This window comes from Lepisosteus platostomus, chromosome 22 (assembly GCF_059453375.1).
Source record: "Lepisosteus platostomus isolate fLepPlt1 chromosome 22, fLepPlt1.hap1, whole genome shotgun sequence".
Classification (NCBI taxonomy): Eukaryota; Metazoa; Chordata; class Actinopteri; order Semionotiformes; family Lepisosteidae; genus Lepisosteus; species Lepisosteus platostomus.
Window position 1 is genome coordinate 14,080,627 of NC_142632.1, and position 14,255 is coordinate 14,094,881.

Here is a 14,255-nt window from a genome sequence, read left to right on the forward strand (position 1 = left end):
AGGAAAAATGCAAGGTGTCCAGTAGAGCTTTATTTCACATATGAACCAGATTTGCCTAATCGCTGTTGTGCTTTAAGTTTGGTTAAAATCTGCTGAGTCTCTGAAAAAGCATGCCAAATGCAATATTTTGTATCTTCATGTTAATTATTTTCATCATTTCTTGGCTAGACTCATGTATTTTAGAAACAAAGTATTATATTTTTTTTAGATGTTTGTCTCCCTCTGGTTGTAAATTTAGAGCACAGATGGTAACTTAAATGAGTTACAGTGTGGAAAAAACTCGTATAATAAAAAAAACTCTTCTTTTCCTTTGTTAATTAGTGCTGCTTAGATATTAGAAAATGGCAGTTGCTGTTTTTGCCTGAAGTAAGAAAGTTGCTGTTAAAAACATCCAATTTTCATCTTTCAAATTACTCATTTTTTCATGGAGAGACTGCAGTCATTCAAGATAAATGGTTTTTACATAGACTTTATTGGAAAAAGTGTTAAATCAGCCTGTCTTTAGATCTTAAATTGAATTTAAGAACACTGTTTATTTAAGAAGAATTCATAGCAGTTGGGTTAATAACCTAGGTAACATAGGAGGCGTGCTTGAGTGCAATGTCACAGTATTTTCTCATCATGCTTTGGCAGTGTTATACTGTACCTGTTTGTACTGTATTCTGCTTGCTTTTCTCATCCCTGCTTCACTGCTCCAGACTGGTGTTTCAAGTCACTACTAAATCAGTAGCAAACAGGCAGCAATAATAATCAGAGCAACACCAGTATCTTTGATTACCATAACATTGTGATTAAGCACTGCTATTCTAATATGCCTTCACCTGTGTGTTTCCATTTATTGAACACTTTTGACTAACAGGTTCGTTTTTTCCTGTCCCTTATAATACAAACATAGTTCTGTTCAAGACAGAACCAGAGCCAGTCTGGAAACTCTGGCAGGTATTTAGTATGGACAAAATTTATTTTGGTTCCTTCATTGCTTAAAAACATCATATCAAAAAGCCATCCTTTCCCAAAATACTTCAGGAATAACCGCCTGGGTGTGAGATATACTTTAGTATTATTAGTGGGCTTTTGATCTGTATTGTGCAGTGAAAGATGGAGAAGGAAAAGGTTTATTTTTTAAAACAATGCTGTACAGTTGCTTATAGCTGATGAATCTGAACCTGAACCTTGTCACATATACACAGCTTTCCTCTTGTAGATTTTTCTTTTTTTACTGAAGCATTTTTACTTTTTTAAGAAATGCTGTCATGTAAGAAAAATATAAACCACAGCAAAGCTAAAGCAAGAAGTGAGAGTTTTGGAAACATCCACGTTGGGGACCCTGAAGAACTTATTTATTGGTATAAGGAAACTGATGGCTCATATCATATAAAAGTGCAGAATAAAAACAGGAATATTATATTAGGTGTTAAACACAAATCATGGCTTTTTCCTCTAACTTGGACAACATATACGATTCTGGGCTTTTCAAAGCACAAAGAACATAAAAAAGAGCAAGAAGTACTTCTACAGTACCATAGCCACTCCAGGGGTGGTTTCTGCAGAGTTTAGAAGCCAATAAGTATATAGAGTATAAGCACATGCACTGTATAAACAGTAGGTTTTCAAAATACTCTTTGTAAAATACAATTATTATTCTTGCATAGCACTGACTGCAAAGGGTTGTTTACATTTATTTTAAACTGAGTTATAGCACTCAATGTAACTTTCACTGAGCAGCATGCTGTGAAACTCCTGAAACACAGTAGCAGACTTGATCCCTTTTATACAGATGGGCCTTCCTGGGTACTGCTCTAAACCTCAGAGTTTCATCTGTATGTTTTTGCCCTTTTTTCTATAAGCTGTTTGTTGCTTGGACACCAGTTGGCTTTCTCACTGTATCAGTCACTTTGTCACCCACTTTGAGTATACTTTGTTATTCTGTGCGAACTGTGTCATAGCTCTTGAGAGTCATTGAGAAAACTGGAATTTTCCTCAGTTTTTTGCTTCAGGAAATGCAATATAGCCAGCTTTATTGTTGTGGCCTTTTTTTTACCAAGCAGTAACTTCCTGAAGCAATACTTTACAAAGTATAGGTTGATAAGGCAAAGCTTCTATAAACTTAGATAATGTGACAAATACAAAATGTGTAACTTCAAGAACCACTAAATAGTTAAAATTTTCAAAAGCAGAAATTGAACACAAATGAGTCATTGCACTGACGAGGCAAGAGAACCTTATCACGATGTTTCATCCCTCCACGTACTCACTTCAGTAGCTCTGATCCTATCTGTGGTATCTTGGGTATCTTGTCTAAAGTGTGGAGGTATTTTTCTTCATTAAGTGTTTGCCCGTAGAGACTGGGCTTTTGAAAGCATTAAATACTGTAATATGCCCGCACTTTAAAAACAGGACCCGAACCTCCTCTCACTCTACAGTATTTCATAGCTTTCAGTCCTTTTTGAATAAATACAGTAGTTTCCTGTTGAATTACCAAAAAGATACAAATCAAATCCGTGTCACGTGGAAGAATTCAGTGAGAAAAGGAAAATATGTGTATTGCCGAACATTAAAATACATTTCCCATAGTCTAGCCAGTACACTGTCTCTTTCAACCTGTGACATCATTGTCTAACTATGCCGTGCTTTTTGCTTAAAGGTCAAAATGTGACTTAACAAAGTCACATAGTAATTCACATAGTAATTCTACTATTTTAATCTTCTCTTTTTAAGGCTGTGTTAGTCTAATCTTTCATAATGGATCGAGCCAGAACCATGTGGCCTGTTTTTTATTGTGCTCCTAAGAAGGGCCGAGTGGAAATGCTGGCGTGAGGAACAGGAAACATTGGCTTCCGCCCACATTTTATTTGGAGAAGTAAGATGTTGTGCAGAGCTTCAGGAGACTGCAGTGGAGTTTCACATGTCTTATAACAGGTGGCCTGGGGATGTTAACCCTTTCCAGCTGTTTATAACTTCACCAGGCAGGAGATGTACAGTATCGAACAGGGTTATGCTTAGCTTGGCTTTATAAGATATTGTGACCTGGCTGGGAGGGATTAAAAAGTCTTAGAATACAGTATGCAAACGTCTGCATAATGCTAGAGAATAAATGTATATTTATTACCCGTTATCGTAATAATCCTCCTGGGCCATTGTGTGACATTATGCAGAATAAACAAGCGTGTTGTATTTCAGGCAGTGCCTCCCAACTGAGCAGCAGATCAAGGAGAAGCCGCTGTGAGGCCAGCTACAGGGCGCAGTGGCTGAGACAGGAGCGAATGTCCATGAGTCACAGCTGGCCTGTGTGGCAGAGTGGCACAAAGCAAGCGGTACTGAAAACAAACATCTAGAATCCCATGTGGAGTTGGCGTGAAACTTTTAAACGATACTGCAATATGTGGCAAAATTTGTGTGTGGTCAGACAAGACAAAATTGGAATGTTTTGGTCTAAATGCAAATTGCTGTATCCAGTAAACAACACAGAGCATCATCCTGTCAAGTCTGTCCAAGATCTTGAAAACTGGTGTCCAGAAGTGATCTTCACACTGAAACAGTCTGCCCTGAACTGGCAGAAAACTGTACCTTGCCAATGTCCAAAGTTGGTAGACTTGATAAAAAGACTTCTGGCTGTAATGGCTGCCAAAGGTGCTTCCATCAGATCAGATGGAGTTCATGGGTCTGAATAGTAATCCAGTTAACATTTATTTTTACGTATTTGTTTGCTGACTTAAACTTATCTTACCCTTAGAAGTCTTCTTATCTCTTTAATGGCAGTCCTAAAAGAGATAATACAGTATATGCTAACACTTAATTTAGCTAAAATGAAGAGTTTTTCTAAAGAACACAACTGTGTTGTTTGCCAATGAGGACTTGAAATGGTGTGTGTGAGTACACAGTAAAATCAGCTGTTTTTATTTTTAAAGATGTTTTTTTAAGACATGCTCAAAAGCCACTAACGTGTCTGTTGATGAAGAAAACCAAGCCAGAGGAATCTTTGTCTGAGATTAGTCTCTTCACTACAGATGTTAATCCATGTGACTTTAGCTACGCAATGTGAAACTAGGTTTAGACAAGCAAGGGTTACAGTTTGAAAGCACTTTGAAAACCACATGTACTGTAATAGCTCTGTTGAAGTCAAATAATGGTGAGAGAATGCAGCTCAAACAATTCACCCTGCCTTTTTATTTTTCTTCAGTTGGGTTCTCCTCTTTTTGCTGTTGGGTCTACAGCAAATCGAAAGTAGTTCTCCATTTATTTTGAGCTTTTGACATGAGAGTTGCAGCCTGCTTCCGTATCTTAATCATTGCAGAAACAGCAGCTCTGTGTGCCTCAGTGCTCTGTGGTTTTCCTCTTTGGAAAACGCTTACTGGTCTGTGCTACAGATGCAGACAGAGTTAGTCACAGGCAGTGGCACTTCATACAAACCTCTGAGCTCCTGGAGCCCGTTATTTACTGTGAGTATCCTCTACTTTAATTTCTTATTTTGCATGGTGCATCCGCTCCACGTTGCTTTAAAATAGCCACGTGGACATTTTGTTTAGGGTTCATATTTAATGTGTGGGAGATATTATAAAAGTGCAGATTGAACTATGAACATTTGTGACTTTTTAAAAAAACAACTGGCTAAAGCTGATGATTTGAAATACATTTATGAACTTGTATTGAGGACTTGTAATAACCAAGGTTACAATCTTTACCTGAGATAGGAAGTCTGTACTGGCTTTCCCCAGTGGATAATTCAAGGTATCTAGAATCAAAGGCTTAATTATTTTGTGTTTTATTCAGAAGTATTGTATGTAGGATTCAAATAAAAAGTTTAGCATGAACAAAAATCTTTCAGATGATAGTCCTAGTATCTTTTTTATTTTAAGCCCGTTTTTACAATTTGCAATTATCTTTAAATTTAACTAGTTTTGTGAACTTTTTGCTGCTTTGATAGGTTTAACACAGCATTTCAGTATGCTTAATAGCAAGACAAAAGCCTAATTTGTGTATGTGGGTCATAGCTGTACAGTAGTTCTAGCCTTTTGATTAAGCAAATCATGGATCCTTTTATTAATGTTTGCCAAAGACAATTAAACTCATATTTCTTTTGGTATGTCAGTGAGTTCATTTGGTTCTGTTAAATGACTATCCATAATGGTTGCTGAGTGAAATACTGATGTGCACCTGTTCTTCTGCATTCAGTAATTTGTACTTGTACTTGTAATATGTACCTGTAGGTCTGCACTTTTTAAAACAAGTGTTCCTCATTACAAGTCTTCTAATGAAGCAAATAGTGAATCACGTCTTCAGTAAATAGAACTGGAATAATCACTCTTGCAGCTCCATCAGAGCACCTCTGCTAGGCTTTTATTATGCGCATCAGACCAACACTGGAATATTATTACTATGCTTCACTGGCATGCTGAAAACATTCACATTATTATACCATCTAGTATTTGACCTCCATATGCATTTTTCCTAACATTTACTAACATTCATGCTCATGGGAGGTGTATTGTTCCGAATTTTAAAATTGTTCATATGTTTGTAATTTTAAAGCCAATGCAGCAATTGTGTCATTAACTGTATCATTTGTTTTCTAGTACTCCTAGGCCTGCATGGGGCTTTATATGCTTGATTGGCATATGCAGAGTTTCACTTGTGCCCTACTTCAGACCCTGTTATTCATGGGGGAGAACAGTCCATTTCACTACAGTGGGGTGTGATGATCACAGAGGCCGAGAGAAAGTGCAGGCTCATACAGTGGAGGGATGTGTGTTTATTTTAGCTGATTACTACAAGGTTGTTGTGATCATCGTAGTTGGTTTTAGTTGATAAATGTTATTTAGCTTAACTCAAAGCCAACGCATTAGCACTTTATTTATCATATAAGGGAGGGTTACATTTGTCTTTTAACCATACATTCTATATGCTGAAGTTCATCGTGCAGCAGTATCGGGGTGGACGTGGTTCTATTTGAATTTGGCTATTTGCAACATTCTCTGCGCCGAACCCTCACAACGATTGAGACCCTACTGTATTTATCTTTTTGTAGAAAAGGCATATAGATATTGTACGTCTGACACCTGATTATCTTGCACTTTTCCTCCATTCAGATAGGCTGTAGAGCTTATTTTAGATAATGGAAGGTGGATTGCTAAAGATTGTTATGGATTTTATTAAAAGCTACTAAAACCCCAATTCTCTTTTCCTTTAATAACACTTGCTTTCTTCTTGTTCGCAATTCTGTATAGTATATCGCCACTAGAAATCTGTCCTTTTTACTTCATGCTTTTCTGGCAGTGGTTTGTGATGTATTATTCTGTGTAATTAAATTAAAGATGTTTTTTTTTAATCTCAGAATTGAAAAAATGTATAAAATGGCTTTATTTCTCAGAAGTTATTCACACCCGAACCCTGTGCAAACGAAGATGAAATCTCTTGTTTGTGGCTGTAGGCCTGTTCTGCACATGGATCTTTCTTTTCAAGATCTGCTGAAGAATTGCTCTCCAGACAGACCGACTTTTGAATCTTTGCTTTGCTTTGTGCTTCAAGTTCAGATGTAGCATATGCGATGTAATTAAGAAGGAAAAAAAAACAGTTCTTATGGGTGTGGTAACTGGAATTCTCAAGCAGTTTTGTATTTTAAGTAACAATATTGCTGTTTCTCCAATTTATTTTGACATTCCACTGATCCAGCCATCTAGTCTGATAGGTAGTTAATAGGTATTTGATCCTAGGATCTCATCCAGCCAAGGCAGAGTAATCAGCATCAACAGCATGTTTAATCAAGACTTAGTAGCTTGTTTAATTCTCCCACAACTCTTTCTGCTGTCTGTAGTCTTTTTTTTTTATTCTGAGATGCCAGAACTCATGATTTTATGTTATTGAAGCTGAGTGCTCTTTCCATGGCTTACGTGATGGCTTCCTTGAATCAACACTGGCCTGTTTTTGCACAGGTGGGTGACGTGGGTGTTTGACAATAAACAGTATAGGACACATGTTACCGGCTATGTCCTGCCTACCCCTGGTACTTGTGCTTTTGAAGCAGGAGCAGGAAGCAGGTCCAATGTGTTGTGCACATGTGCCTGTCCGTCAATGTTCGCAGTGTGAGAAGCAGCAGCCAGATTTCACTGAAAGCAATCCCTCATGATGACAAGAGTGAATTTCTCTGGCAGGGCTATTTCAGATATCTGGGTCAGCGTGTATATAATGGAATCAGATCGTACAGAGTCACAGGGCAGTAAAAGTAAGTTTTTTTCCTTATTTTCCAGGTTTAATTAATTAAGAAGCATACCATAATAAACGGATGTCTGTATAAAATCCAATCCAAAATTCTAAGCATACTGGTTTTGCCAGCCATTTGTTTGAATGAGTGACAATTTGAAATTAGAATCTCGGTGACAATCTGCATTGTCAGATTTGTGTGCAGTTTATACTGAATTCCAGATAGCTGCATATAGTTTTGTAGTGTTTTACTCCTATTATGAACTGATGTATTGAATACTGCTATTGAGTGACAATTTCGGTTCCTCATCTCTGTTGAAGTGTTGTGAAAACGCATAAAAGCTTGAAGCTAGCATTACATATGGAAGCTACAGTAGGCTTCCTTTTGTATTTGGAAACTCAAGAAAATATTTTTTCTATGGAAGCTGAGAAGTTAATACAAAGATTTCTTAGGGTTCCCAGTCTGGATAGTAATCTTCTTTAAGTAGGAATTTTATTTTTTGAAGAAATGCAGACCTAATTAAGGACAAATAATGTTTAAAATACTGATTAACATACTTTGAGTAAGGAATCAGAACTATAATAAGCTGTTTTTTTTAAATCTGGTCTTTGAATTGATTAGTTAGTCAAACTGTTATCCTGCTAATCACATGCCTGCACTTAATGCATTCTTTCTGCTCATCTGATGGTTTGAAGAAATGTCCTAATCACAGTCACATTTAACTAGCTTTGTTGAGAATTCCAGTAAGGCACCTCCAGAATAACAGTGGGAGTTCAGACCTGAGTGAGTTGGCATTGGTTTGCCTCCACTTCTGCTGTACAGTTTACGCCATCAGTGAGAATCACATCCCGTTTGGAGCTTTCTGACTTTGCAAAATAGAAAGTTGGATGTGGCTTTGCTTGTGGGCTGTAATTCCTGTAAATGATATATCTAAGTGTAAAAGACTCCTTGTGATTATCATTTTTGCTTAACACTGCAAGGAGAATATTGAATCATCATGAAATGATGCCAAATGGCAGTGATTTTAAAAAGTAACTTGTCTGTTGGAGTCTTACTTCTTGCATTACTTTGAGTTCACAGCTAGGGATAGGTGATTCCAAATCCATCAACACCAGTCAATGTCATGGACAGGTTTCAGCAATAGAGAGGTTTTTCCATTTGTGTTCTAGTGTACATTATGTTCCATTTCCCGACCAAGACCTTTAAAAGGCAAAATACATCCGAGATCACGCTGGTCACACACAGGCAGCTAATCATCTTAAAAGGGTCCTATTAAATAATGAAATGCTTGTTGTTTTTTTTCATGCAACACTGTTTAAATCAATTAACCAGTCCCCAGGGCATGCAAAATGCCATCTAGGGGGCTTTGTAGTACCCCAGAGAACAATTCTTCAATAATTCATCAATGGAGCCTTTATGTTACTCATGTGATCACCTGAGGACCTAATTTTCCATGGTAAAATATTTTTTTTAAAATATGAAAATTAGTCTTTCTGCTTTTGAAATAAAACAACATATTTACAGAAGTTAAACTGAATTATTTTTCCCTTATTGCTGCTAGTTTAATACATTGCAGAGATCTTCAGGCACCAAATGGACCTCTTCAACTACAGTATGTGAAATGGCAGGTACACAATACAAAGGTGACACTGACACTTATTGTTAACTCAGTGCTGTTCAGAAATGTACAGTATCTTTTCATATAGTTTAAAAGTTGTCTACCAAAATATAAAACCAGTTTTTTTCTACTACAGCAAATTAATTTTTAGTGAAGAACATCAGTTAAATGACTTTCTGTAAATGATACAGAAAGGAGGCTCCAGACAGATATTTAATTTGGGTGTAAAATGTGTGTCTATCCCATGCAGTATTGTTCTCAGGCCCTTAGCAGTGTAACTGAAGTTTTTTTCTATGATTATATCAACATGTGTATAGAGATCCCAGATTTATCGTACGATGATTTCTTTTACAGATTAATTTTACATTTCTGACACCTTTTAGAAGATCATCTCCTTAAACAGCATAGTCTTGAGTGTGTTAGCTGAGAGTGCTATTTCGACAATGCCCCAGGCCCGCTGAGAGCACCGCTACCAGTGTAATTCCACAGTTGTTTGTTTAACATTTTGTTACAGGATGTGTGTCAGCCAAGCTGATGGTTTTACCTTATTGCTTTGAGACTTGGACACATTTTTATGTTTGGGAAGCCATGCCAACAGCAGCTTCAGTTCTTCTTTTTTTGTGATCAACTTTTTATTATTTGAAGTTTTTTTTTTCTGATGGGGCAACAGCAGTATGAATAATGTGAACTGTTTTGCTGTAAGATTAGGTTCATTGTGGTGTGTGATAATGTACAAAAACCACGTATGTCACAAACATCAGAATCTGAAAAAGTGCACCTGCAAAGTAAATGTGTTTTTGTCATCTCAAAATTAAGAAGAGATCTGTACAGTTATTGCCTGTGCTAAATGTTTGCCTTCATGATGGGCTGCTCTTTCACCTTTCAGATTGAGCAGACTGAGCAACAAGACATCAGAGGCATGATGAAAGGGGCAGTGAAGTCGGCGAGTCCCAGACCTGGTGTCCCTGGGCCAGAGAGAGGCAAGATGGCCACCTCCTCCGCTGTCAGCATAAAGCCTTCCAAATCGTCCACCTCGCTGTCTGCAGACCCCCGCCTCAGCAGGGTAAGCACTGTCCCTTACGGCAAGAGGCCAGATGAGTAATTAACAGACTGCAACTGTCTTGCTCAGGAGAAAAAGCTAGGAGGATGGCCTACAAGCGATGAAGAGGGGATGTGGAAGAGCTGGGGTTTGATCGCCGCTAATTAAAGAAGCTGTTGTCCGCATGGCTTTTAAAATCAGTATTTTTAAAAGTTCTATTTATGTACAACATGAAATGCACAGAACAAGGTTGAAAACATTTTGCCTTAGTTTTACTGATGTCATATTACCTCAGTCTCATGATATATCTGTGCAACAAATTGTATTTTTGATGTTTACTAGCAAAGAAGTAATAGCTTTTTCCCCTTGTCTTTTCACTGTTTTCTCTTAATCCCTCAGCAATTTAAAATCATAGCCATCTGTAGCTAGTTGTCTTTAAGTAGTTATGTAGCTAATTAAAATGCACTGAACATTGCTGTCAAATGAAGTAAAAGTAAAGGCCTGATTCTTCTTGGCTGTATCAAATTGCCTGGGGTCCTGAATTGTCCTGACGTGTGTGTGACAGCTGAAGAGGGCGAGCAGCGACGACGCCCTCGCGAAGCCGGGCCCCAGCGCCGGGCCCGGGGCGTCGCGGCTGAAGAAGACGGTCACCACGGGGGCGATCTCGGAGCTGGCCGATGCCAGGCCGCGCAGCTTGACGGGTAGGCCAGGGAGCTGATGCTTTTCACGAGGCAAAGGTCCTCATTTTTGACGCGTTCTCACGTCACCTTTTAAACATTCAGCTGGAGGGCTATGACCTTTCACTGCTAGGGCATTTGAATATAGGAATTTAATGCATTAAAACGGTAAAACAAATAACGATTCCTACACCAGATCTGAAGGAATTTCTGAATTCTACCTGCTTAACAGTAGATAGGCCGTTTTTTTGGAATAGTTATTCTATGTTTGTATGTGATGTCATGGAACAAGATATTTTCTAGTGTTTATAAGAATAATGAATATCAAATTCTAGTAGTAATAGTAAGTCCAAAACACAGATACAGATGTTTTTCCTGATTATCTACTATGAAGGACTGAAAGTGCTGTTAAGTGTGACAGTTTTACAAAGAGCCACTAGGGGGCCACAGTTCATCACTCCAACTCCTTCATAAATGATATGAAAGAGCACTATTGGTGGATCCGTTCTCTGTAATTCAGCTATGACATGATCTGTGTGGGCTAGTTGGGCCGATTGGTCTCCTTTTGTTTGTAAGCTTTCCTAGTTACAGGTGAAGTAGGAATTTCATCTGCACCTGCTGATGAATCCCATTTTAGGTTTAGTCGACAAGTACGTGTTACTCTGTTATGCAATCTACTGCAATCTACTGAAGTACAGTAGTTACACACCCTCCTGTCTCCATCTGTCTGTCCCAAAGAAGGAGGAATTGTGTACCCAACACCACACCTCCTCCTGCTATTCAAGAGCTCCTCTCTGCTGTGAATACTAATAAGAGAATATTGTACAGCTGAGACGCTGGTTTATTTACATTCAGGGCTTTAAGCAAATCTCTTCTGCTTCAGCACATCTGCAAAATGTGTTTCTTTGCTCAAGTGAGGTAAATAAAGTGAATGGGCTTATTTGAATTTTAAAATGGATTGTTTGTACCATTTACCTTGGCAAGGAATCACACTTTAATAATTGTGCTTTGTTCCACATAAGTGGTTTATAGCTTCTCTTAAAACAGTTGTTCTTCCATGAGGTGTGTGTGTTTACCTTAAAGACCTGAACATTAAAAGGAAATACAGACTTGCTGCATTAACAGAGATTTCTAAAAAAAAAGCTCAATTTTGAACGTTTGCTTGCATTATTGGTCTTGTTTCTATGCTCAGAAACTGTAGCTTTAATTTAAAAATGAGTGCGAAATTTTTTTAATTTTACATGAAGTAACATTTTTATCAACCTGCTGTTTCTGATTTGCATGTGGGTATCTAAAAATTGTTATTGAAACTGTACACCAGATATCAAAATATAGTTGATCTTGCTTCTCATGTAAGACTAAATCACTGGCTTCACTATTCCCAAAAGCATTTTTGATTAGAAATAGATGACAGTGCTCTGCCATTATGGTGTGTTTTAAACACAGCAGTAGCACTTGACATTTTATTGTAGATTGTAGTTCTCTCAAATATTAGCTTGTTGAAACAATAAGAATACATTTGATAAGATAAACAATTTAATGTGTTTTAATTCTTTAGGTTTTTCTGAGCAGATGTCTGTTAGCTGTCTGTGTTTAAGCAGCGCTCTCTAATTTAGTGTCCTTCCAGTGCACACACTAGCAATTATCAAATATAATGACCCCGAATGTGACTGACCTTCATGGTTCAACAACAGGCCACTTTCAGTGAGGTTATGGAAAAAATTGTTCTGAAAGCCACTAATACAGTGGTGAACTAGTTCAGCACTGTTTCTAAAAAGACAGTGTTCAGTCTGCTCTCAATCAGTGTACCAAGTCCATGGCTTTTGACCCCTGAGTCAAAATGAAACAATGGAAAACCTATGAATATGTTCTTCCAGAGCTTAATTTGAACAGACTTGAAAGATTTACCACAAGTATGCTTAGATATTGGCCGATCCAACAAGACTTTTTCAGATCAACATCTTCTTACAAAACCATGATGCTTCCTACTGTAGGTTAATTTAACTAACTTTTAAATACATTGCCTTTACTGCATTTAAGAAAAGTATTTCATTTACTAAGGTAAACCTTAACCTAACCTAATACATATGTGCTGTTATATTTACCATGAGGCCCTAAATCAAGCACGTTCATAAGGACTCAGCTCTTAGAATACAATATATCTTTTAGACACTCCTTAAAGTACTGCCAGCCATCACAGTTGTTCCTAAGGCCTTGGGAATTCGAGCCCTAGTGCTTAATATAAGTCATTGCCTACACACTTGGCTTTCTTGTGCTCTTTAAAATCAGTGGCTGATTTGTCATTAGGAACCTGTTGGCTATATTCCTGTGGATTCCTGTATTAGTAACATTAAATGTCATGATATTCAGGAAAGAGATAAATACCTTAAAAAGGGATTGGCTTCAAATTCCAGTAGACGGGTGGAGATGATAATGGAATTGTTATGCTTCATTTTAAGAAACTTTCAGATTGTAGGGAGAGAGACTAATTTTGCCTGTTTCTATAATTGTGATTTTCTCAATTGTAAACAGGGCACAAAGATCTGATTATTTCACAAAGGTTGTGTTTGTTAACCTATCATAATTACAGATTAAAAGGAATTAGAATGTATTTTTTCACTATCTTTACATTGCATTTATTTATTAAAGGTTTTGTTTTTTCAAGTATCCTTTGCAGTTGCTGATTCAAGTGTCCTTTGATCAGTCAGTGAAAAGGATTTTGTTCTGCAAAGAAAATCATCTTTCTCTTTAGATGTGTACATTGTCAGATTTCAAGAAAGTCTAATCAATAAAAGTGTTATACAGTATGACTGCTGAGCTTCAAAACAAATCACAGTCGCTGAATCTTTTGTTCTGTCGCTAATCAGACTATTTGCTTTTACAGTGTGGAGACTTCAGTGTTTCATTGAATCTTGGTAGCGCACCAAGTTTTCTAAAAAGGCTATTTGAGAAAGGCGAAACAAATTGATTTTATATACTAAGTAGACACTTGGGAAGAACACTTCAACTTCCTTTAACTTAACGCACAACACTGGGTACTTTCTGGGGCAGTTGAAAAGCTCTTATCCAATTAGCAATCGGATTCAGGAGGCCTTGTTTGGAAGTGTTCATAATTCATATGAGAGGGTTCATCACTCAACACTCCGTATGATTTTACAGAATTAGATTTAGCTCAAATTCCTCCCATCAGAAATACACCCACCATATCATAAACATTTCAATAAATTATTGAATTTCAACAACACCATACAAATCTAATTTTAGTAGAGTACTAAAATTCCCGTCAATGAAGTTTTGTCAGTTTGAAACCACAAGGGAATGGGAATTCATCCACAAAATCAAGAGTGCAGTTTGGCGATGTTATCTCAACCTTTACTTTGGTGTAGAGTCAAAAAATGACTGCAGTCGGTTGTAAAAAGGGCCTGCTTATGAAAAACAGACATGTTAGACCTTGATCTTTTTTGAATGAATGTCTGATTATAGTTAGATTATACTCTGGAAAGAAATGGTAAAGCTTTCGTGTGTTTATGATAAATAAACATTGCATCTCACATGAGAACAACAATAAGTTGAAATACAAAAGACAGGCATTTGTTTACTCTTACAAAACCATGAAAAGGTGCAAACCCAAACTCTAGAATTTCATGCTCCATGATTCCTGAAGTACTCAGCCCTTTTCTTGATTATCATTGAAGATGTCTCTCCCAGTATATGTACAGCATG

At 37.3% G+C, this 14,255-nt stretch overlaps 1 protein-coding gene across 9 annotated transcripts in view; it reads left to right on the forward strand.

The window, feature by feature from the left end:
• specc1 (sperm antigen with calponin homology and coiled-coil domains 1) overlaps window positions 1-14,255 on the forward strand; it is an 86,736-nt gene that overhangs the window by 9,817 nt on the left and 62,664 nt on the right. For 6 of the 9 annotated variants that reach the window (XM_088616034.1, XM_088616035.1, XM_088616037.1 and 3 more), the window contains 2 exons: window positions 9,703-9,879; window positions 10,421-10,556. In XM_088616034.1, the coding sequence (XP_088472160.1) occupies window positions 9,736-9,879; window positions 10,421-10,556 (280 nt within the window). In that variant the 5' untranslated portion in view covers window positions 9,703-9,735. Of the gene's footprint in view, window positions 1-4,180; window positions 4,440-7,116; window positions 7,220-9,702; window positions 9,880-10,420; window positions 10,557-14,255 lie in introns of those variants that run through there. The other 3 variants (XM_088616033.1, XM_088616032.1, XM_088616040.1) reach the window with 3 other exon arrangements.